This window comes from Ochotona curzoniae, unplaced genomic scaffold (assembly GCF_017591425.1).
Source record: "Ochotona curzoniae isolate NIBS_2020 unplaced genomic scaffold, NIBS_Ocur_1.0 scaffold_1037, whole genome shotgun sequence".
NCBI lineage: Eukaryota > Metazoa > Chordata > Mammalia > Lagomorpha > Ochotonidae > Ochotona > Ochotona curzoniae.
In genome coordinates, this window is record NW_024467083.1 from 30,147,072 (window position 1) to 30,171,586 (window position 24,515).

At 45.6% G+C, this 24,515-nt stretch overlaps 1 protein-coding gene and 1 non-coding gene across 5 annotated transcripts in view; both read left to right on the plus strand.

Moving 5' to 3' along the window:
- The window catches only part of PIP5K1A (phosphatidylinositol-4-phosphate 5-kinase type 1 alpha), a 49,980-nt gene extending 26,056 nt beyond the window's left edge, over positions 1 to 23,924 (plus strand). For 2 of the 4 annotated variants that reach the window (XM_040999206.1, XM_040999205.1), the window contains exons 4-15: positions 2,078 to 2,208; positions 2,916 to 3,033; positions 3,209 to 3,361; positions 7,041 to 7,340; positions 9,537 to 9,742; positions 14,681 to 14,764; positions 16,638 to 16,686; positions 16,860 to 16,944; positions 17,941 to 18,087; positions 18,273 to 18,402; positions 22,033 to 22,077; positions 22,398 to 23,924. In XM_040999206.1, the coding sequence (XP_040855140.1) occupies positions 2,078 to 2,208; positions 2,916 to 3,033; positions 3,209 to 3,361; positions 7,041 to 7,340; positions 9,537 to 9,742; positions 14,681 to 14,764; positions 16,638 to 16,686; positions 16,860 to 16,944; positions 17,941 to 18,087; positions 18,273 to 18,402; positions 22,033 to 22,077; positions 22,398 to 22,473 (1,524 nt within the window). In that variant the 3' untranslated portion in view covers positions 22,474 to 23,924. Of the gene's footprint in view, positions 1 to 2,077; positions 2,209 to 2,915; positions 3,034 to 3,208; positions 3,362 to 7,040; positions 7,341 to 9,536; positions 9,743 to 14,680; positions 14,765 to 16,637; positions 16,687 to 16,859; positions 16,945 to 17,940; positions 18,088 to 18,272; positions 18,403 to 22,032; positions 22,123 to 22,397 lie in introns of all 4 variants that reach the window. The other 2 variants (XM_040999207.1, XM_040999208.1) reach the window with 2 other exon arrangements.
- Positions 14,494 to 14,584, plus strand: LOC121168917. Its single transcript, XR_005885782.1, has one exon.
- Positions 23,925 to 24,515: the final 591 nt, after the last annotated feature.

The following is a 24,515-nucleotide window of genomic DNA, read 5'->3' on the forward strand; positions in this document are numbered from 1 at the left end:
TGTAGGCCTTTGCACAATTAGCCATGGTGACACTTTGATTTAAGAATTTATTTTGCAGTGCTTAATTGTCTCCTGTCATGTACACATGCTTAAGAAATTATTTATTTGTATTTGAAAGACAGATTTACAGAGGAGCAACTGGGATGCAAACTGACACCCATATGGGAGCCTGGCACACATAAGGGAAGGATTTAGCCACTAGGCTATCTAGCCGGGCCTGAGAAATTTTATTTTCATTCGATATAAAAATGTAACTAGGTTCTCGAAGCTATTCTTGTCTTTCCACTGGGGGCCATATTTCTCTCCTTTTTTTCTTGTTTAAATTTTATTTTATTTATTTGAAAGGCACAGTGATAAAGAAAGAGATCTTAGCTCTGCTTTTCACTTCCCAGAAGGTTGCAGCTGATGAGTTGGGCCTGGCCCAAACCAGAAGCTGGAAACTCCAGGTCTCACATGTAGATGGCAGGGGCCCAAGTGTGTGAGCTGTCTTCTTCTGCCTCCCAGGTACCTTATCTGGGCGCTGGATCGGAGTCAGAGCAGTCAGAACTCTTTCTCCCATCCAGGTTGTAAGAATGTTGATGAAGCCAAAGCCAGATTCCAGTCAGGTGACACAATGATGGAGAGCAGAGATAGGCAGCAAGTTTTTCTTTCCCATTCTTTCCCCTTTTTAAAATTTTTTTAAGATTGTGGTTTTTACTAGTGAATAATGTCTAGAATAGATACTCCTTTGAGTTCTATATATAAAATGAGTCACGAGAGGATTGAGCTGGTAGAGGAAAAATGAGAGAAGTGTCCTGCATTTTGGGGTGATCCTTGTTCTTCAGTTTAGTGGTGCTTAGAGTTGCCAAGGGACAGTGGGGGTGCAGCCTCATCAGGTGTCTCTTACCTGGTCTGATACAGGATGTGACAATTTGTCTTGGAGTCTTATTTCTAACCTGTGTAAAATTTGCATTTATTCTCTGCTTTTTAAATTTTTTAAAGATTTTGTTTATTTTTATTACAAAGTCAGATATACAGAGAGGAGGAGAGACAGAGAAGAAGATCTTCTATCCACTAATTCTCTTCCCAAGTGGTTGCAATGGCTAGAGCTGAGCTGATCCAGAGCCAGGAGCCAGGAGCTTCTTCTGGATCTCTCATGTGGGTGCTGTCCTCCTCTGCTTTCCCTGACCACAAGCTGGGAATTGGCTGGGAAGTGGAGCATCTGGGACATGAACCAGTGCCCATAAGGGATGCTGGCACTTGGAGTGATTAGCTAATTGAGCCATCACGATGGCCCTTCTCTTTGTCACTCTTGTCCTTATCAAATTCTTCCTGGTGGGAAAGCTTCTGCAAGCAATAGTCAAATCAAAGTATTGGTTAAGGTCTAGCAATATGTCATTGCCAGATAAGTTGCCACTGGCAGCACCAACGTTCTGGATGGATGCCAGTTCCACTCCTTGCTGCTTCATTTCTTTTTTTTTTTTTTTTAATTTAATTTGATTTTATTGATGCTTCATTTCTGATTCAGCTCCATGCTAATTTGCCTGGGAAAGCAGTAGAGGACAGCCCAAGTGTTTGGTCCCATGTACCCACATGGGAGACCTGAAAGTAGTTCTGACTTGTCCGGCCCCAGCTATTGTGGCCTTTTGGAAAATGAACCAGAGGTTGGAAGATTCTCTCTCTCTCTCTCTCTCTGTGTTTGTGTAACTCTTTCAAATAAACAAAACAAATCTTAAAGTGGAGTGGAGTTCCTAGATAATTAAGAACAGGAACCTCAGGAGTAGGACCTAAGATTCTTCTCCTCAGTACAGTGTGTCTTCCTCATGCTGATAAGAAGCTCTTGTTTTGTCAGGCTGATAGTAGGGAACACCTTGCCAGGGGAGTCAAGCTCAGATGGTCCCATCTTTGCTACTCTGTGTCTTTACTGTCCATATTTAATCTCAATGTGAAGTTTGAAGTGGGGCAACAGGAATGACCCAGTTTAATTCTATGTAGTGGAAGAGCATTTGCTTTCAAGTGTTTGTTCTTACTCCTCCTTCCTGAATTTTTATTGCCACAGTCAAACTTAATACAGGAAACTTTTATTTCTGTTTCTTAGACCACCTCATCAGCCTTGAAAGGTGCCATCCAGTTAGGCATTACACACACTGTGGGGAGCCTGAGTACCAAACCCGAACGAGATGTCCTCATGCAAGACTTCTACGTGGTGGAGAGTATCTTCTTCCCCAGGTATAGAGGTTAATTGATGTTCAGGCAAATGGCTGGAAATGTGACTTTTTTACTAAATTATCTGAGAAGCAGACACAGCTCGTATCCACATGCTTAGTCCCTGGTGCCCACAACAGGGAGGGTCACAGTAGGAGGCTGCGATCTCAGTATAGGCCTCTGACCTGGGTGACAGGAGCTCAGTCGCTCACACCATCACTGCTGCTTCCCACGATGTGCATAGGCAGGAAGGTGGAATCAGGAGCCTAAATCTCGAGTGTAAAACACAAGCTCTTTCAACTGTAGGCTTAGCGCCTACCTTCAGTGTAGATGTTTCAGGTCAACCCCAGGATAGTTTGAAGGGTTCTCATGTGACTAATTAAGGTATGTATCCAGTCCTCACCTAATGGTAATCAAGATGATGTTGGACTGGACAATTTGCAGAGCAGATGCTTGTAGATGTTTCTATAAGCCTCTGGTCTGTGAAATTAGTTGAAATTACCCATAAAAAAGAACCTAATGGATTGAGTAGGAAGGATTGTAATTCCTTGTCTCCATGTCTTGCTCCCCATATTGTGCATTTATTATCCTGAGGAAGTGACTCATCTAACCACTGTACTTCTCTTGGGAGCTTGGCATTTTTCCCTATGCCCATGTCTGTGTGTGTCTCCAGATGGGCTCCCTAAATGACAGGTCTAGGGATTTAGGATTTCTTCTGTTTAACTCCACAGTGAAGGGAGCAACCTAACTCCTGCCCACCACTACAATGACTTTCGTTTCAAGACCTATGCACCGGTTGCCTTTCGCTACTTCCGAGAGCTATTTGGGATCCGGCCTGATGATTACTTGGTAAGCCTCGGGATTTCAGGACCCTATTGCTTCATTAGGGGTGTTGCCAAAGGAATTCCCTTTTCGCAATTGTGTTTTGCTCTGCTGTTTTCTTAAACAGGCTTGCATCTGTGTTTGATTCTGTAGTATGCAGGCCCTGGTGTGTCTAAATCTGATTTTCTTCTCTCTACCTCAGTACTCCCTCTGCAGTGAGCCACTGATTGAGCTCTGCAACTCTGGAGCTAGCGGGTCTCTTTTTTATGTGTCAAGTGATGACGAATTTATCATCAAGACAGTTCAGCATAAAGAGGCAGAGTTTTTGCAGAAACTGCTTCCGGGATATTACATGGTAAGGTACCAAGGAACACTAGCTGCAGTACCAGTGAGTCTGTCTTCAGTTGGGTAAAACAGTATTTCTGTCTTAACAATGCAGTCATTCCTTCTACAAAAAATATGGTTAAAAAGATTTTCAAACACGGCGTAGTGGCCTAGCTGCTAAATTCTTCACCTTGAACGCATTGGGATCCCATATGGGCGCCGGTTCTAATCCCGGCGGCCCCACTTCCCATCCAGTGCCCTGCTTGTGGCCTGGGAAAGCAGTCAAGGATGGCCCCAAAACCTTGGGTCCCTGCACCCACGTGGGAGACCAGAAGAGGCTCCTGGCTCCGGGCTTTGGATCGGCACAGTTCTGGCCCTTGTGGTCACTTGGGGAGTGAATGATTGAACGGAAGATCTTCCTCTCTGTCTCTTCTCTTTGTATACCCACCTTTCCAATTTGAAAAAAAAAAAAAAGAAAGAAAGATTTATTTTTTTGAGAAGCAGAGTGCCATGAAGAGGACAAGATAGAGATATTCTTTCTAGTGGTTCATTCCTCATATATCTGCAACAGCCGACAGTGGGCCATGAAGAAACCAAGAACCGAAACATGGATGGCAGGAACCCAAGTACTTGGATCATCATCTGCTGCCTCCCAGGCTCATTAGCAGAAATATGAATTGGAAGTGCGAAATAGCTGGGATTCGAACAGCACTCTGATGTAGTTTAACCCACCTTACCATGCCAATCCCTGTTTTGTATTTGAAAGGACGTTTACTTGCTGGTTTGCTTCCCGAATGCCTATAACAGCCAGAGCAGGGCGAGACTAGTTCCAGTAAGTGGGAATGTCAGTCTAGGTTCCCCCATGAGTGGAAGGAACCTGACCACTTCAACCCTCACCTGCTGCCTCCCAAGATCTGGAATTGGGAGCTGGAGCCTGGGCCTCACTCAAGCACTATGTTCACGGGAATCAGACCCTGGCACTGCTAGGCAAAGTAGCCCCCCTTCTCCTATGTCTGTCCTTTTATTTATTTTACATTTTTTAACATGTTAACTTCAAAACACTTTTGAATTTGTAAAAGTGAGATAGTAATACAGAATTCCCAAATGCCTATCTCACCCTATTTTTTCCTATTAGCATCTCATACTATTCATACTAGTCCTTTCTCACAATTAAGGAACTAAAGCAGCTTCTACTTTTTTCTTATCTAAATTGAGTTAGTTTTTATGTTCCATATATGAGGAGAAACATGCAGTACTTATCTTCTTCCTGTGTCAGACATATTTCATTGAACCTTGTATCCTTCAGTTCTGTTTTGCCTCAGATGGCAGGATTTCATTCCTTTGAATATAAGCCACATTTTCTGTATCCATTCATCTGATGATGGACATGACATTTTGGTTAATTCCTTGTTTTGGCTGCTATGAACAATTTTTTAAAAAAAACACTTTTTATTTATTTGAAAGAGAGACTCTCCCAACCATTGCTTTATTCCCCAGTTGGCTGCAAATGCCAGAGCTGGGCAGGTCCAAACCCAGCCTCACATATGTGGCAGTTTCGCATGTACTCCCCCAGGCACAGTACCTGAGACCTGAACAGGTGCCCATATGGGATGCCGGCATCATAGGTGCAGGCTTTAATGTGCTTGCCACAATGTTGGCCACACTGTCTTGCTGTTTTAAAATATTTATTTAAAAGTTCCAGTGACATGAGGGAGAAAGAGAAAAAGGTGTGTCCACTGGTTCACTCGCCAGTCAAAATAGCTGGAACTGGGCCAGTCTGAAGCCAGGAGCTAGAAACTCCATCTTGGTCACCCACGTGGGTGGCAGGGTCCCAAGGTCCATTAATAGGGGGATGAGTCATAAGCAGAGCAGCAGGAGTTCAATGTAGCACTCCCCTATAGGTTGCTTGCTTTGGCAAGTTGCAGCTTAATCAGCTACAGCACTACATTGGCCATTATGTCGTAAGATTTGCTTAGCTTAGACTGCTTTATCTGGAATCCAGGTTGAAGGTGGTTTTGTTGTCTGCTTTTAGCCTAGTTCCTAATTTGAAGAACAAAGCAGGTTACTTTCCTGATACTGCCTTCTCAGTCTCAATCTGATAGTTTATTCTGGTGGGTTCTGGAGAATTTAGGAATTCTTTTTGTTCTTCATGGTACCCCCAAGAATACATGATAATCAGGGTTAAGGGATAGGTGTTATGTTTTTTTGTTTGTTTGTTTGTTTTTTGTTTTAAGACTTATATCATTGTTATTGGAAAGTCAGATATATAGAGAAAGAGAGAGAGAAAGATCTTCTGTCGATTGATTCACTCCCCAAGCAGCTGTGATGGCTTTAGTTGAGCTGATCCAAAGCCAGGAACCCCAGAGCCTCTTTGGATCTCCTGCATTGGTGCAGGGTTCCAAGGCTTTGAGCTTGCGAGGCAAGGACTTGAGCTGATAGGCTCCTGCACCGGCCTTTTTTTTTTTTTAAGATTTATTATTTTTTCATTGGAAAGGCGGATATACAGAGAGGAGAGACAGAAAGGAAGATCTTCCATCCGATGATTCACTCCCCAAGTGAGCGCAGTGGCCGATGCTATGCCGATCTGAAGCCAGGAGCCTTTTCGGGGTCTCCCACGGCTTTGGGCCGTCCTCGACTGCTTTCCCGGGCCACAGGCAGGGAGCTGGAAGGGAAGCGGGGCTGCTGGGATTAGAACCGGCGCCCATATGGGATCCCGGGCGTGCAAGGCGAGGACCTTAACCACTGCACCATCATGCCGGGCCCCCCCTTTTTTTTTTTTAAGATTTATTTATTTTTATCGCAAAGTCAGATATACAGAGAGGAGGAGAGACAGAGAGGAAGATCCTCTGTCCTCTGATTCACTCCCGAAGTGAATGCTATCGCCAGAGCTGAGCCCATCTGAAACCAAGAGCTTCTTCTGGGTTTTTCATGTGGGTGCAGGGTCCTAAAGCTTTGGGCTGTCTTGGGCTGCCTTCCCAGGCCACAAGCAGGGAGTTGAATGGGAAGCGGGGCCACTGGGATTAGAACTGGCACCCATATGGGATCCTGGCATGTGCAAGATCAGAATTTTAGGCGCTAGGCTACTGTGCTGGGCCCAAAGGCCTTGTGATTTTTCTTCTAAGCCTCTCTGAGTGCCCAGCGCGATGGCATAGTGGTTAAAGTCCTCGCCTAGAAAGTTCTGGGATCCCATCTGGGCGCTGTTTCTAATCCTGCTTCCCAGCTTCCTGCCTGGGAAGGCAGTTGAGGATGGCCAAAATCTTTGGGACCCTGTACCCACTTGGAAGACCCAGAAGAGCTCCTGGCTTTGGATTGACTCAGCTCCAGCTGTTACAGCTGCTTGGGGAGTGAACCAACCGACGGAAGGTCTTACTCTCTGTCTCTCCTCCTTTCTGTATATCGGCCTTTCCAATAAAATAAACAAAATTATTTTAAAAAGAAAAGAAAAAATTGTCTCTGGCAGGTATCCCTTGTATGTTTGGTGTCCTGACTGATTAAACCTTTTAACTATGTTGGAGGATCGGGGTCTAGTTTGATGGTGATTTTGTCATTGAGATAAATGCATTGGGAAATGTTAACTAGATGCCATGTGGGTCTGTGGGTGGAAAGATCATACTGAAGAAGTCATGAAGGGTGGATGGTAACTTTGCCTCTTGAATTTCACTGAAATTTAAGTAGCTTGCTGTGCTACTTGCTTGTTTTTGTGATTACAGAACCTCAACCAGAACCCTCGCACTTTGCTGCCTAAATTCTATGGACTGTACTGTGTGCAGGCAGGAGGCAAGAACATTCGAATTGTGGTGATGAATAATCTCTTGCCACGATCAGTCAAGATGCATATGAAATACGACCTTAAGGGTTCAACCTACAAGCGACGGGCTTCCCAGAAAGAACGAGAGAAGCTTCTTCCCACCTTTAAAGACCTGGACTTCTTACAAGACATCCCAGATGGACTTTTTTTGGATGCTGACATGTACAATGCTCTGTGTAAGACCCTGCAGCGTGACTGTTTGGTGAGTTTGTCATGTTTCCGTCTTAGACTCTGAAGATGTCATCCACTAAAATAGCTTGCTTTTAAGCATTGATTCTGTGGGAGATTTGACTCTGTTCCTTAGCTCCATATGTCTTTAACTTCAATTAACTTTTACTTTGGTTCTTTGCCATAACTTCACATTTTCACTTTCTTCTTGTTTAAACCCCCCTTACTGGTCTTGATTTCCTTCTGTAGCTATCCTGGCCTTGTAGTCAAGCATTCTCTGTATTTTCACACCCATAGCCTCATTCTTCAGGTGCTGGGCTTGCCTCCCAAATCCAGATTAATACCGAAGAAATTGAATCCTACTGAAAAAAAACCATGCAGAGCGTATGGCGGCATGTCCACAGATGTGTGCTGTCCAGCTCCACTTGCCCCTTTAGTATTGTTCATCAGTCCCTTTCCTTTTCCTCCCAATGAGAATTTCAGGTGTTTGACATTCTGAAAAACATTTTATTTTACATTCTTCTTTCACCTATTTTATTATTATTATATTTAATTTATTTATTTGAAAGACAGGCAGAAATCTACTGGTTCATTTCCCAAATGCTTTTTCTAAACCCATGTAAGTACCACTTGAACCACTTGATAGCCTTTTTTTTTTTTTTTTTTTTTTCCGTCATGGAAATACATCCATTGTTTGGGCTTTTTTTTTTTTTTAAGATTTATTTATTTATTTTTATTACAAACTGAGATATACAGAGAGGAGGAGAGACAGAGAGGAAGATCTTCCGTCTGATGATTCACTCCCCAAGTAAGCACAACGGCCGATGCTATGCCGATCTGAAGCCAGGATCCAGGAACCTCTTCTGGGTCTCCCACATGGGTGCAGGGTCCCAAGGCTTTGGGCCATCTTCCACTGCTTTCCCAGGCCACAAGCAGGGAGCTGGTTGGGAAATGGAGCTGCCGGGATTAGAACCGGCGCTCGTATGGGATCCTGGCGCGTTCAAGGTGTGAAGACTTAAGCTGCTAGGCCATGCCGCCGGGCCCAATACATCCAATGTTGTATGCGTGGGTATTAGACTGACTTGCATTTATTTATTTATCACATCTCTCACATCTGAAGTTCTGTGTCCTTGAGGACAGAAGTGCTCTCAGGTATTATCTTTTTATCCCTTTAAACAAACATAATAACTATACATGGCAGGGACTTTGAAATTGGATGGAAATAATCTTAGGAGGATTTACAAAAAATTTCCTCTGTCACATAATAGATTTGCCACACCCTCATTGTGGATTCTTTTCAAAGATTATCTATTTTATTTATTTGAAAGAGTTACAGATGGAGAAACAGGGAGAAAGTTGTTCCATCTGCTGACTCAACTTCCCAAAAGGCCACAACGGCCAGAGCTGTGCAATACTAAACCCAAGAGCCAGGGACCTCTTCCAGGAGCTTGAGCACGTGGGTGAGCTGTTGCTTTTCCCAAGCACATTAGCAGGAAACTGGATCTGAATTGAAGCAACCAGGTCTTGAATTGGCCCCAAGTGAGATACTGGCAGTACAGGTGGTAGCTTAATGTGTTATATCACAACACCAGCCCCAAGAGTTATAATTTTTTTTGTCACGAATAGATACAGGGTAAGTACAAAGAGAGTCTTATGGGGTAGGCATTGAGACTTGGAAAAAATGATTTGCACTTTTTTAAATGGCAGGACACACCAGGGCAGGTTTTTATACTCCTCTCTAAGGAGGTGGAAGAGCAAAGGGTTAACCTATAATTAGCTCTGGAGGTTCATTGTTAGTATTCATTAATGCTCTGATTTCCTATAAACAATTCTTTTTTTTTTTTTTTTTTTTTTAAGATTTATTTTTATTATTTTTTATTGGAAAGGCGGATATACAGAGAGGAGAGACAGAGAGGAAGATCTTCCATCCGATGATTCACTCCCCAAGTGAGCCGCAACGGGCCGATACTATGCCGATCCGAAGCCAGGAGCCTCTTCCGGGTCTCCCACGCGGGTGCAGGTTCCCAAAGCTTTGGGCCGTCCTCAACTGCTTTCCCAGGCCACAGGCAGGGAGCTGGAAGGGAAGCGGGGCTGCCGGGATTAGAACCGGCGCCCATATGGGATCCCGGGCGTGCAAGGCGAGGACTTAACCACTTGCGCCACCGCGCCGGGCCCTATAAACAATTCTTAAACTTTCCAAGGTTCAGATCCTGTTTTTCCTTTCCATTAGGTACTCCAAAGCTTCAAGATAATGGACTACAGCCTCTTGATGTCAATCCACAACATAGACCATGCACAACGGGAGCCCTTGAACAGCGAGACACAGTACTCAGTGGACACTCGCAGACCAGCACCCCAAAAGGCTCTGTACTCCACAGCCATGGAATCCATTCAGGGCGAGGCTCGGCGGGGTGGCACTATGGAGACTGATGACCAGTGAGTGGGCCGGGGCATCAGAGAAGAGAGCATAGACATTTCTTCTTGGGGATGGGACCTAGTTCCTAAAAACGAGTGGCTTTAGGAAAACAATGATTATTTTTGGTAGGCAGAGATGTCTTCTCTGCTGATTCACTGCCTGTGTATCTGCAAGGCTAGAGCTGCCAGGCCTCACTTGGACTAAAGCCCAGAGCCATACCTCAATCCCAATCTCACACACAGGTGGGAGAAATGCATTTCTTTCTTTCTTCCTTTCTTTCTTTGTTTCTTTCTTTCTTATATTTTTCACAATCTTTACATAGCTAATTGGGGTAAAAAGGTTCAAGGGTTATAGGACAGTGGGTAAGACTCTTATTTCCATATTGTTTCCTTCATGTTTAAAGGGGGTATTAAAGAAGGCCCACCGAATTTCCCACCCTCCCCAGGTCCTGCGTGTAGGGTATGCTCCGAGGTTCTTCTTCAAGTGGTTTTGATAGTTCACCAGTTATAAATTGCTGCCAGTCTTGCCACTCCAAGCACTATGAGGTCTTTGAAGAATCCACTGATTGTCATAGTCCATCATAGAGTCTCTGTTTGCCCCGTATTTCGCTGTCAACATATAGCTGAGATGGTTGATTGACCTGTTCTGTCTTCTCTCTTTTCTTGGTTAGGGTTCTGAGTCCAGCATTTTGATGGGGAGATCTCCAAAGAAACTTTGTCTGAGGTGTTCTCAAACCAGATTCTTATATGTGCTAGCAAGTACAGGGCCCGGCACGGTCCACGGCCCTGATCAGCTGGTGGTTGCAATTGCTGGGTTGATTCTGTTTTCAGTCCCGACTTCCACTGTAACCAGTGGGTGTTGCAGTCTAGCCTGGTGCTGCCCATCACATTCTCGGCCCTCGCATAAACCAGTGGGAGCTGCAGCCTAGTTGGAGCGACCCACAATAACTCCCACCAGGCCCGCCCCCTACCCTGGTTTGCCAGTATGTGTAGCAGTAGTCCAGTCTGTCCCACACACCATTCCACCCCAGCCCCTGTCCTGGTTTTCGTGCCCTCCCATAGAAGTAACCCAATAGGGATGAGCCCACTATTTCCCTCCCAGGCCTCTCTCCTGGATTATGCACTCTCCAAATAGTTCTGTGGTTTGGCTTGACAGAACTAGCCCCCAGTGCCAGCTTCTGCCCGCTGATGCTGTGGCTAAGCCCAAACAACCCTCACCCACTCTAATTTTGCTTGCACCAGTAGGAATAATCAGCCCAGCCTGGCTTTTCCCTCATCTAGTCCACCTGAGGCCCACAGGTGTTGTAGCCCTGCTTAGTCTGTTCTGCCCCTATCCCAGCTTATGCTCTCTAGTGGGAGTAGCTGTCCAGCAAAGGAACCCTCCCTTATTCCCCCTGCCAGCTCCGCACCCTCCCTTCCTGGTTCTCATGTGTGCTGGTTGGGTGCTGTGGTCACTTCTGGCACAGGCAACCTCACCTTGGCATTCCGTATTGTGCACTAGTTTTTGTTGCGACCACACCCGGCTCAACCCACACTGTCCTGGTGCTTGGATTTGCCAGTGGATGACGTGGACAGATTCAGCCTGGTCTTCCCCGAACTCCTGCCAATTGTATGCCAGTGGGTAACTTTCCATGGCCTGTTCTGGGCTGTTTCCTATCATGTTTCTTGCGCTTACCTGCCGGGTCTGTGTCCTGCCAGAGGAGTTGCCCAGGCTCCTCCATCAGAACCTCTCCCAATGCCAGGTTTCATGCTTACCAGTGGGTCCATGAGCCAACCCTACTCAGTCCACCACTTGTCTAGCAGGAACAATGGCTTTTCCTGACTGGCCTTCAACCCGAACTGGTTCTTGCTGTTGGATGTTTCAGCCCAGCCATGGCTCGTCCATACCCACATATGGCTCACACATGGCTCAGTTGGGGTTGAGACCTTACCTAGTCCATCCCACATCTTTCCTGGTCCTCCAGGACACCAGGGGGTGTTGGAGTCTGGCCCAGTTCGGTGCATCCAATCCCAGTCCACACTTGTGCCAAGGGAGACTGCAACCGTTTCCTGTTCAGAACACAGCCCCCCATTCCAGGCCACACGCCCCTTAGTGGGAGCCTCAACTCAGCTAGGGTTGTCCCCTTAGCTCCCCAACCGGGCCTGTTCCCAGCCATAGATCATGTGCATGCCAGTGGTTGCTCTGACTCAGCTTGGTCCAATCCCTCACCTGTCCTGACCTCTGCCTTAGGCACTGTGGCTTAGCATTCCTGGCTCATGCAGACCAGTAGATGCAAGAGCCTAGCTCAGCATAACCTGTGCTCCCTCCTGGTCTCTAGTTTCGCTTGTGGGCTAAGGTTTGCTCAGTCCTGCCCAGCCCACCCTGTTCCATTACCAATTGACACATTAGCCAGCTGTTGGAGCTACTTTGCCCAGCTTGTCCGACCCCCAGGTCTGGACCACATGCTCACCAGCAGGAGCTCTCATTCACCAAGAGAGTTTCCCAAGTTCCTCTACTTAATCCACTCCCAGACCCAGTTCTCATACATGCCATTGGGTTTAGGCCAGTGCCCGGCGCAGTCTGGCCTTCCATTTGGCCTTGTATGAGCTGGTGAACGTTGCAGCCTGGCCCACCCCACACCCTATTCAGGATGCACATTCGGGTGCTGCTGCCTTGACCAGTCCAGACTGTTGTGGGTTCCTTACCTGTGATGATGGCAGGATCCTTGATCACACCTGGCTTAGTCCATCACCACGCCATCTCTTAAACTAACCAGTGGGGCTAGAATTTCCACAGGGTTTGGCCCACACATCCCTCACAGAATCTGCCCCAGTTATGGTTCTAGTGCTAGTGAATGTAATGATCCTGCTTAATGTGACCCTTCTCCTAATCCATCATCATGTCAGGTAACAGGGTATGATTCTGCTGGACAAGCTCTGAGCCATAGCTTTTGCATGGACTGGTATTTGGTGGTCAGCATTGTTTAGTGATTTCAAGTTTTTCAAAGGAAGAGTAACTGTCATGGTGCACTGGCCGCCCAGGGACAGCTCACCACATGGTGGCTGTCATCTGGGATCCAGGCATGAGACGCCCCATCCTGAGATCCACCAGCAGCCAGGAAGCTGCTAGAAGTTTAAACTCCCAGGCCCAAGGTCGCATCCCTCCCCAATCCCATTCACTGCCCAATGAGGGTAGCGGCTGGGCCCTGGACCTGGCAATCACGGAGACCTCCCCCCTCGGTGTACTCACCATGAAGGTAGCAGCCCCCGGAACCCAGGCAGACCAGGGGACAGCTCACCACCTGCACATGGTGGCTGTCGTCTGGGATCCAGGCATGAGAGGCCAGGGAAAGGAAGGAGATGATCTTTTTTTTCTTTTTCTTTCTCGCTTTCTCTTTTTTAAAGAATTATTTATTTATTTATTTATTTATTTGCAAAGTCATATATGAAGAGAGGAGGAGATACAGAGAAGATCCACCATCCAATGATTCACTCTCCAAGTGACCGCAACGGCTGGAGCTGAACCAGTCCGAAGCCAGGAGCCTTGAGCTCTTCCAAGTCTCCCACATGGGTGCAGGGTCCCAAGGCTTTGGGCCGTCCTCGACTGCTTTCCCAGGCCACAAGCAGGGATCTAGCTGGGAAGTGGGGCTGCCGGGGTTAGAACTGGTGCCCATATGGAATCCCGGCGCGTTCAGGCGAGGATTTACAGCTGCTAGGCTACCATGCCAGGCCCTCACAAATGCAGTTTTTAAGTCATCAATATTTCTCAGATTTGAATCAGCAATAAGCTGGAATCAGGTACCAGAGCTGGGAATCAAGCCCAGATATAGGATGCAGGTGTCTTAACCCTTAGTCTAATTACCCACCCAGAAGGGTCAGCAACATTAATGCTTACAGAACTACAGAATGCGCTTTCTTAAAACTATGAGGGCCCGCATGGTGGTCTAGTAGCTAAAGTCCTCACCTTGAACGTGCCAGGATCCCATATGGGCACTGTTTCTAATCCTGCCGGCTCCACTTCCCATCCAGTTCCCTGCCTGTGGCCTGGGAAAGCAGTCAAGGACGGCCCAAAGTCTTGGGACTCTGCACCCGTGTGGGAGACCTGGAGGAGTTTCCTGGCTCCTGGCTTCAGATCAGCTCAGCTCCAGCCATTGCAGTCACTTGGGGAGTGAATCATCAGATGGAAGATCTTCCCCTCTGTCTCTCCTCCTCTCTCTATATATGACTTTGCAATAAAAATAACAAATAAATCTTTAAAAAGAAAAAAAAGACTATGAAAGAACAACTTCTTTGATTGCAGCTTGTAATATATCAGTGAAGGAGAACTTTCCAAGATCAAAGACCTAAGAAGCACACATACAGTCAGGATAGGTACTTGGCTTAAAGATTAAGCTACGGATCAGGGTGCTACTGTCCCATAATCAGATGTTTCTGATTTCCACTCATACCTCCATCTTCCTGCTAACGTGGATCCTGGGAGGAGTGGTAATGGCCCAGGTAATTGAACCTTTTCTACCCATTTGAGAGACTTGTGTTGAGTTCCTGACTCCCAGTTTGAGCCCACCAGTCCCTGCAGGAGTTTAAGGAGTAAACCAGTAGATGGGTATACTTTCTGACTACCTCTCAAGTAAATTCTAAAAATAAGAGTTCCACTAGGAATGTAGACACCACTCTGTAAGCTATTTTAGGACCTTATCGTGAACTGTTACAGACTTTGTAGAAGGCATGTTTCTCTTGAGATGTCATGTGACATGATTCTCAAGAAGAGTGTCTTAGTGGCTATCGAGAGATGATTGTCCCAACCCTGGCACCCCCTCTTGCCTGTGCTCAGTTGCCACAGGGGAGTCCGGCAGGACACACAGAACTCTCTCTCATAAGATCATTCTGTCAGTCTCAATGAATGCCATGTCCCTGACTCGAGGTTTAAGAAAAGCCTCTATTTCTAACGAATTTTCTTATTTTTTCCTTTGTGTTCTCCAGCATGGGTGGCATCCCTGCCCGGAATAATAAAGGGGAAAGGCTCCTGCTTTACATTGGCATCATTGATATTCTGCAATCCTACAGGTGAGCAACATAGGATTCCCAAATTTGGCAACAGGATAGGTGTGGCTAGCCACTCATAGTTTGTTTGCAGATGAGCTTGTTGCCAAGTTCTTTAGTTTGTCAGCTTACCCTGATGCCTTTCATGTGATTTATTTCCTTGGTTTTGTCTTCTACCCTAACTTCTTTAAACTACTGCCTATCTCCTCAAGCAATATGTATCTTCTGTGGAAAGTTGAGTCAGTCCTCAGAAGTACCAGGGCATTGAATATGCCATCTGCCTGTTTCTTTGAAAAACCTGTGGGAAGAGTCATCCTCCACATTCGAATAAAGCTGGCAACAACCCTCTTTCCAAAGACAGGAAAATTTACGAGAATTGTTGTACTCTGTGAAGTGTTAGCTTGTGGGGATAGTGTTGAGACACAGTGGGTTAAGCTGCTGATTTCAACAGCAGCATCTTGTATTGGAAAACTGGCTCAAGTCCCAGCTGCTGTACTGCAGTTCCAGCTCCTTGCTACGGACATGGGAAAGCAGCAAAAGTTGGCCCAAGTACTTGGATGCCTGCCACTACACATGGGAGACCCAGAAGGAGCTCCAAGCTCCTGGCGTTGACCTGGCCCTGGCCTTGGCCCAGCCCCAGCTGTGTGGCCATTTGGAAAGTGAATCGTGTGGATGGATGATAGCTTTTAATTTCTGCATCTTTTAAAAATAAGAAAGGGACTGTACTTTTAAAGACTTAGCCTGTGAAATAAAGGAGACAGTGAAGTAGTAATAAGGGAGAAATTAGAACCATTAGATCCCAGTTTTATTTCTATGTCATGTACTAATGAGGACTTGAATATTTGATTCACTGATTCAAAATATTATCCAATTTTATCTATGCTTTTTAGAATTGTCCATTTATTCTTCTAGTTTTCCTTTTACAATAATAGTTTTTAAAGGTTTACTTATTTATTTGAAAGGTAGAGTTAACACAGAGGGAGAGAGGCATTTTTAAGATTTATTTATTTTTATGGGAAAGATTTACAGGGAGGAGAGACAGAGCTTCCATCCACTGATTCACTCCCCAAATAGCCATAACAGCTATAGCTGAGCTGAGCTGAAGCCAGGAGCCAGGAACTTCTTCCAGGTCTCCGACATGGATGCAGGGTCCATTGACTTGGTACATTATCCGCTGCTTTCCCCCGCCACAAGCAGTGAGCTGGAAGGGAAGTGGGCAGCTGGGACATGAACTGGCACCCATATGTGATGCTAGTACTTGAAGGTGGGAGGTTAACCTGTTGAGCCATGGCACAGGCCCCAGTAATAATTTTTTTTTTAATGATTGCAATAAATATTCTTATCCTTGCCTTGCTGGGGACGTATAAGTTGATTTTTTTGTTTTGTTTTTTAAGACTTTTTTTTTTTTTTTTTTTTTTTTGGTGGGGGGATACAGAGAGAAAGAGAAAGATGTTTCACTCCCCAAGACCAGGAGCCAGAAGCCTTTTCCTTGTCTACCATGGGGGTGCAGGGTCCCAAGGCTTTGAGCCATCCTCAGCTGCTTTTCCATGCCACAAGCAGGGAGCTGGATGGAAAGCAGGGCCTCTGGAATTAGAACCGGTGCTCACATAGGATCCCAGCGTGTGTGAGGCAAGGACTTTAGCTACTAGGCTACTGTGCTGAGCCCTAAGCTGCCTTTTTTTCTGTGGGGAAGTAATTGGTGTATTTGGAAACAACATTGGTTGCCACATTGAACCACTACTGGGCTTGTTGCAACAGACCGTAAAGGATATACCCTCTCAGCTATGTCTTTTCAGGGTTTTTAATACCATTCTTTCTTTAATCACCACATCTAGAAAACTATTAAGGACATTCATTCAAAAATGATGAGATTGTTAATACAAAGTTTTCTTGGCAGGTTTGTTAAGAAGTTGGAGCACTCCTGGAAAGCATTGGTACATGATGGAGTGAGTAGAAGAGGTTTCCTTCTTTGTCTGCAGTTTCCCCCTCCATTTCTGCCTTTTTGTTTGTTTCCATTTCGGGATTTTCGCCTTCTGTGATAGGGAAAAACAGCCTTTGGAAGAGAAGTCCTTGTTTAGTCTCTTGCTCTAACTCTGTAGTGATCTTTTCTGCTTTGCAGGACACCGTATCGGTGCATCGTCCAAGCTTCTATGCTGAACGGTTCCAGCGCTTCATGTGCAATACAGTGTTCAAGAAGATCCCCTGTAAGTGGATTCTACCAGATGACCCCCCAGTGGCTCCCTTACCCCAAGAAATGAGGGGCAGGACACCTATGTCAGGGAGCTGCCAAGGCCTGCGGCCTCTCCTGCTGTGCCCACGTCCTGTGAGAGCTGCTTCTCGTCCTTGTGTCAGTCACTCTGTCTGTCCCAGTCGTTTCCGAGTCGCTGCTTTTCCCCTGGCTCTCCCTACATGTGGCGCTGAGGTGAGGGCCTCTTCTGGGTAACTGGTGGGATGGCAAAGAAATGTTTAGTTGTGGGTGGAGAATTCATGCTAAAGACTCAGACAAGCAGAACTCAATTTTTCTGTACAGAATAGGCGAGGATGTTACCATTGTGGCAGTTTATTCATGATCCAAATGTCAAGCAACCCTGGATCAGGTGGTAGAAGCTTTTATTAATTTCTGCTTAGCAAATGTTCTTACTCTCTTAAAATTCTGGCTGGGGAAGAGAGGGGTGTCAGTGTACTGCTTTCTTAACCTTCTGTGCTATTGCTGCTGGCACGTCTCAGCTCTTCCTTTGCTCATACACAGCAGTAGACCTTTGTTAAGGTAGAAAGTGCACCAGACAGTCCTAAGAGCCTTTCAGTCTTTTCAGAGTAATAAATCAGCAAGTATGCATTACTTCAGTGCTTATGTCTGTAAGTGCCAAAAAGATGCCGCATGAAAGGAGTGTCTTAGATTTTGCTGGGAGGGCATTAGTGGAATGAATAGAAGACCTTTCATTATGCAGGCACCAACGCATTGCGATTGCATATAGGATTAGGCAGGTGGGTATGTGTCATCTTTCCTTTAGATTTTCTGCTTCTTTCCAAATGAACAGATACCACCCCTCACTCCTACCTCTTCATTTACATTAACCCTCCTTCCCCTTTGCAGGAGAAGAGCTTTGAGTGTGTGTTGGGGACACTAGCCATTTGTATCTGTGTCTTGGTGATGGTTTCTGAGGTGGGTGCTAAGTAGGCTCTCTCTTTCCCTTTTGAAGTGAAGCCCTCTCCTTCCAAAAAGTTTCGGTCTGGCTCATCTTTCTCTCGGCGAGCAGGCCCCAGCAACAACGCCTGCGTTACTTACCAGCCATCCATCTCTGGGGAGCACAAGGCACAAGTGACAACAAAGGCAGAAGTGGAGCCAGGTCAGCGCCAGGGCTGGGGTCCCCATGTGATTGGGCGCTCCCACCCTCTTCCTGGGCCTTTGCCTTCTTGCCAGGACCCATAATCCTCATTTCTGTCCAGGAACAAAAAAATTGCTGCATGTTTTTTCCTTAGCTCTTTTACCCTGCTTTCTCCTTTTTTATTCATTTTCTTCCCATTTTTCCAGATGTCCACCTTGGTCGTCCTGATGTTTTACCTCAGACTCCACCTTTGGAGGAAATCAGTGAGGGCTCACCTGTTCCTGGCCCCACTTTCTCCCCTGCAGTTGGGGAACCTTCTCCAGTGCTAAACATAAGGTTTGTGCTTTGGCCCCTTTCTCTGCATCAGCTTCTCATCTCTGTCTTCAGATCCTTTAGAATTTCCCTAATGCATGTTTTTTCAAGTGATTATTGGTTGTCTTCTGATCTTGACTAGATTTGTTCAGATTTTACCATCTTTATTAAGTGGTCATCTCATTATAATACGTTGCCCTAAGTTTAGGGACTTAAAGAAATAAATAGATATCATGGCTTCTGTGATTCAGGAAATCACTAGATCTTAGCTGGGTTTTCTGGCTGCAAAGTGACAGGCAGGTGATTTTCCTTGTTAAGATCTGTTTATTTGAAATGCGGAATTAGAGAGCCTTTCATCTGCTGGTTTTCTTCCCAGATAGCCACAGCTGCCAGGGCAGGGACCAGGCCAGCACCAGGAGCCTGGAGTGTCTTTCACATATCCCACATTGGAACAGGAGCACAAGCACTTGGGTCATCCTATGCTGTCTTCGTAGACACCATTAGCTGGGAGCTGGGAGGAAAATTGAGCAGCCAGGACTTGAAGTGGCACCAGCATAGGGTACTGGTGTTGCAGAGGCTCGGTCTGCTTCACCACAATGCCAGACCCTGAAGGCTCAAATTTGGCATCACCTGGAAGTCCAGAGTTTGGTTATTTAAATAACGCCATGTTTTGGATGAGGTTCCCTGGGTGTAGTTCTGTAAGCCTAGTCCCTTGTGTAATTCTTTTCCATACTTGGACCTGTGAAACTAAAAACAAAAAGTTACCTTCTCACATATACAGCAAACATTGTTGGAACAGGCACTAGATAATTACTAAGCGTTTTTATTCGAAATGGGAAGAATGGAAGACACAAAGGAGACACTGATTCATTAACTCTTCTGCAGTTCAGGAATGTCTAAGTTGGCTTAATTAGGTCTTTTTAAAATTTATTTTTATTGCAAAGTCAGATATACAGAGAGGAGGAGAGACAGAAAAACCCTCTGTCAGATGATTCGCTCCCCAAGTGACCACAGTGGCCGGTACTGTACCGATCCGAAGTTAGGAGCCAAGAGCTCTTCCGGGTCTCCCACACAGGTGCAGGAACCCAAGAGTTTAACCTGTCCTCGACTGCTTTCCCAGGCCACAAACAGGGAGATGGATGAGAAGTGGAGCTGCCGGGATTAGAACCAGCGCCCATATGGGATCCTGGCGTGTTCAAGGCGAGGACTTTAGACGCTAGGCCATCATGCTGGGCCCTTGATTAGATCTTACAGCATGGAAATAACTCTCTGATTCAGCCTTGATTTTATCCTGAGGTGGTTGTTTTGTTTGTTTTCAAGAAAACCAGAAAGTGTTTGCAGCTATAAGTAGTTTTCTGGTTTTTGTTTATTTGTTTTTCCCCAGTGGAACTGAAAGGATCTTGTGGGCTTTTCATTTTACAGTGTTTTCTGTCCCTTTTGGTTAAAGTTATTTATTCTGGTATCATCATCTCAGATATTTAATTCCTGCTATGAATCTTGTTGGAATTTAATTCTTGAGACAGAACTTATACTTATTGCTTTCTTTTTTTTTCTTCTTCTTCTTCTTTTCCTCCCCTTTTTAAAAAAGATTTGAAAGTCCAAGTTACAGAGAGAATAGGGGAGAGAGTTTGAGCCTCCATCTGCTGGTTCGTTCCCTTAACGGCTGCAATGACTGGCTGTGGACCAGGCCAAAGCCAAGAGCTTCTAAGTCTTCCACGTGGGTACAGGGATCCAGGAACATGAGCCATGCTCTGCCATTCTCCCAGGGACATTAGCAGGAGGCTGGATTGGAAGTAGAGTGGTTTAGGACTCAAACTGGCAGCCCTCACTGCTTTGTTGTAAGTCCTAAGCTTTTTTTAAAAACCCTGGGCACCTCACACCATGACAGAGTCACCACCTATGGCACTGGCATTCCATATAGGCAGTGGTTCAAATCCCAACTGCTCTACATCTAATCCAGTTCCCTGCTTCTTGTCTGGGAAAGCAGCAGAGGGTGGCAACAATTCCTAATGTTCCTGTGTTCACATGGGAAACCCAGAGTAGGCTCAAGGCTCTTGGCTCCATATGGGCCCAACACCAGCCATTGCAGCTATTTGGATGGGAACCAGCAAATAGAAGATCTCTCTCTCCTTTCCATTTTGTATCTCTGCCTTTCAGATTAAGTTAAATGAAATGAAGACCCTGTTTCATTTGGGAACATCTGTGAGACACACTCTGAGTCTGAATGACTGAGTAATATGCTGAGGCACCGCCTTTCATTTGTTTCAAGGTCTGAATGAAATGTTTTGTCATTTTATTGTTCACAGTCATATCCTTTGTTACATCTGTGTAGCACATTTTCTTGGTAGTGCCCTAGATTGGATCTTTGCTTAATTTTAGTATTGTTAGCTCTGAAACAGGCTGAGCTTTCTCTGAATCTCCCAAGTCTTCTTTTATTTAGTAGTTCTTCTTTGGTTTATTTTTCTTCTCTTGTATTTGAATATAAACACCAAGAAAAAATTAGGGGTCACCTTCAACGTAAAATGGAAAGCTTCTAAGCCATATCATGCAGTCTACTGGGTAAATACTGCACTTTTCATATAACTGCACACACTGTAATTGGAACACTTTAAGCCTTTATTAGAATTCTTCAGGGGCTGGCACCACAGGGATAGGAGGCTAAGCCTCCAATTGTGGTACCCGCATTTCATATGGTTCGTTTCCCGGCTGCTCTACTTCCCATCCAGGTCCCTGCTTATGGCCTAGGAAAACAGTGGAAGATGGCCCAAGCTTTTGAACCCTGCCCCCATGTGGGAGATCTAGAAGAAGCTCCTGATTCCTGGCTTTGGATCAGCTCAATTCTGGCTATTGTGAACATATTTGGGTAGTAGAAGGGTGGAAGGATCTTGGAACCTACTTTAAAATAATAATAATAAATAATTAAATCTTAGAGGTTATTAAAAAGACTGTCCTTTAAGCCATTCCCACATTTTATATTTGTGTTATAACAGCATTCCACATCCAGGCACAAAAATCAATATTATCTGTTGTGTAACATTGTCCTAAAGTACAGTGGTTGAAAACAGCACATGTCTGTCCTAAAGCTGTGGTGTAAGTATATGCCTTTGGTTCAGGGTCTCAGAAGGTTATAGTCGCACAGTTGTCAAGGCAGTGGACTTATTGGAAAACTCATCTGGGAAGAGGATCATTTCCAAGTGTACTTACATGATTGTTGTTGAGACCCGACTCCTTACCTCATGGCTCTACGAGGCGTCTCACAGCATGGCACCCAGTTTCCCTCAGAGTAGTGAAGCAAGGGAGTATGTGTCCAGGTGGGGCCATCATCTGTGTAACCTAATCTCAGAATTGACATTCAGTATGTGTACTGCGTTCTGTTTGCAAATAGAATCACTAAAGGGCATGACTACCAGAAAGCAGGGGTGATTGGGGGCAGTCTTAGAGTGTGTCTGCCACACTTGAGAATTGAACACAGAGAATCCTAGGAAATATTTTGTAGTACTCAACTGAGAACACCTAAACCGGATAGCTTGCATGCTGTTTCTGAATGCTAAATTGATTCTGAAAGTAAATTTGAAGAAGTAATATGAGATTTCCATGTGAGTCTTTTATGTATTCTGATTCTTTACCTCTTTGCTTCCATTTTTCCCCCATCAGTTCAACCTTGGAGAAGCTGGAAGTTGTAGAACCAGAGTTCCCCATGTGAGTGAGTATCTGGTATCTTGGGGAAAATAAATGCTCTAAAAGGTGCGAAGTAGATCACAGTCATAAAGCAAACCACAACACTGATAGCCCACCCCTAGAAAAAGTGAATCATTGACAAAAACGGAACAGAAATTAATTGTTAAGGTTACGTGGTCAGGCTGGTCCCTAAATCTTACTTCCTAAAATATGTGGTGGGTTTTGTCATACTTGGGAGCTGATGCCAAAGCAGGAAACTGCCAGCTTGGTTGACTTTTAACTTAAATTCTATCTATGCCAATTCTTCTACATCCTTAACTTCATATCTTTTTCTTTTTCAGTGAGCAAAATAGCTCAGAAGACCTGGGTAAAGACTTATCAGCCGTTTTATGTCAGCCCTTGGCCCAGGATTGCTGAGTTTTAAGGAGTGTCATACGGAGGATAGGGGAGCTCTCTGTCTCCTTCTGAAGAAACTCCTCTCCCTCGTCCTTGTGAATGAATGTGGAGGACAGCAGCATCCTTTCTACTTCAGAACTGAGTGGCGTGAATTCTCAGCTGACTGACGTTGGCATCTGCAGTGGAATTTTTCATGCCCCATCCTTTGTGCTGCAAGAGCGGTTGCTGGACTTGATTCTCTTCCTCCTCATCTACCTTCTCCCAGGAGCTGAACTCTCCGTTTCCTCAGGACACGCTGCTGGCACATCATTCCCACTTGAGCTAAACCCCTCTCGTCCCTAGGAGAAGGTGCCTGTGATCTTTGTAAAGGTCTTTGGAGGTGTCAGAGTGTTTAACCACCTCCCTGACTTTCTTCCTTATCCTTAAGAAAAGAAAAGAATGAACAGCACAACGAGCCCGGTTTCCAGCCAGCCTCGGGGCAGCACTCCGGAAGCACTCCCTCTACGAGCCCTAGTATTTGTGAAGCGCAAGTGTGGCAGTTGCTCTGCCTGGAACTCCTCTCCTGATGACTTTTCTTAAGGCTGAAGGAATGAAGATAGTGGGACACGGGGGTTAAAAAATGTTTACCCCTTTTATGATAACAGTGGGGCAGCCAAGAGACTTAGGAAGTCATATCCCTTCCTAAGCAGGGCCCTATTCACTGCCAGGCCATAAGGATTATGATTTTACAATTTGTAGTGTATTCTGGTGGTTTTTCTAAACACAAAGACTTATCAAATGAATTTTAGAACATTCTCCGAAGGAGGTTGTTTCTTTGCTTTTTCCCATGCTTTCCAGTCGTACTCCTGGAGATGGGGACACTTGTGTCTGTTTAGCAGGGAGTTCATGAAGCTCAGAAAAGATCCTCAGGTTCCTGAGGAGCCAGCTGATTGCTGCCTCACTGAGATCGTTGCTCTGCTGCAGGCCCTGCCACCTGGCTCCTGCAAAAGTCGGAAATGGGAGCTGCGTAAGCCATCTCCGCCCCATCTCTGGGAGGCACGCATCTCCCTCGGCCCCTTTCACATGGGCAAGAGCAAGGAGGAGGCCTGGTGACTCGGGCAGAAGGGATTTCCATGCTCTCCCAACCCTCCCGTGACCATAAGCCCACACCCAAGAAACTGTCTATATTAGACACCCCAGCCAGTTTCTGGCTGCCTGTCTTTGCTGCCATGTTCTTTTTTTACAAGAAGGAAAGAAACAATTCTTGCTATTTTTTTTCAATAATTACTATTTATGATGTATTTAAGTGTTTTATTCAGGACAGAGTTCTGTAAGGGATGGGAGGGAATATTTGAGGGAGGGCTGGGTCTTAGGGAAAGGAATGGGAACCAACATTTTTATGAAGTGTCGCTATTTGCCTCCACTTTGTATTGTTCAGAAATGGCAAATGCAGTATAAAAGTAATAAATATCTGGTTTTAATGAGTCAACTTTCATCCGTTAGTGAGACCTGTTATTTCTTCCAACTGATTCTTTTTTGTGTATCATCTGCTCTACCCTCCTACTCCACCTCCCAAGCCCAGTTTGATTTGTGTTGCAAATGAACAAAGGCTGCATCCAGTTTTCCTCCAGCTCAGAATGACAGCTCCCTTCTAAACTAATCCACCACCCACACGAGCAGGAGGCCATATGGCTCCTACCAGCTAGTTACCAGTCCGCAGGGAAAGTTGCAGACAGGTTTTTTGTAGTGCTAGATGCTGTCCAGTGGTCCGTGATGGAGGTATTGAGCCCCCTGATTGACACTCATAAACCCCAGTTGGTTTCACTTGTTTGTGGATGAAGTTGAGCCTCTATAGAAGACTGCCAGTGCAGTTTTGGATCTTCAGCAGGTGCTGCACACCTGCCTGGGGTACCCTAGCACTACCGATGCTCACCTACGCATGTGGCACGCATCTCACCTCAGTGTTGCAGAGGGCCATCGTGGCCAACTGTACAGCTGTGTGTGTACCAGCTAGTGAGCAGTGCAGGAGAGGAGCTGGAAATGCAATGAAGTAGCTGTACTTTGACAACATAGTGTCCAGAAGA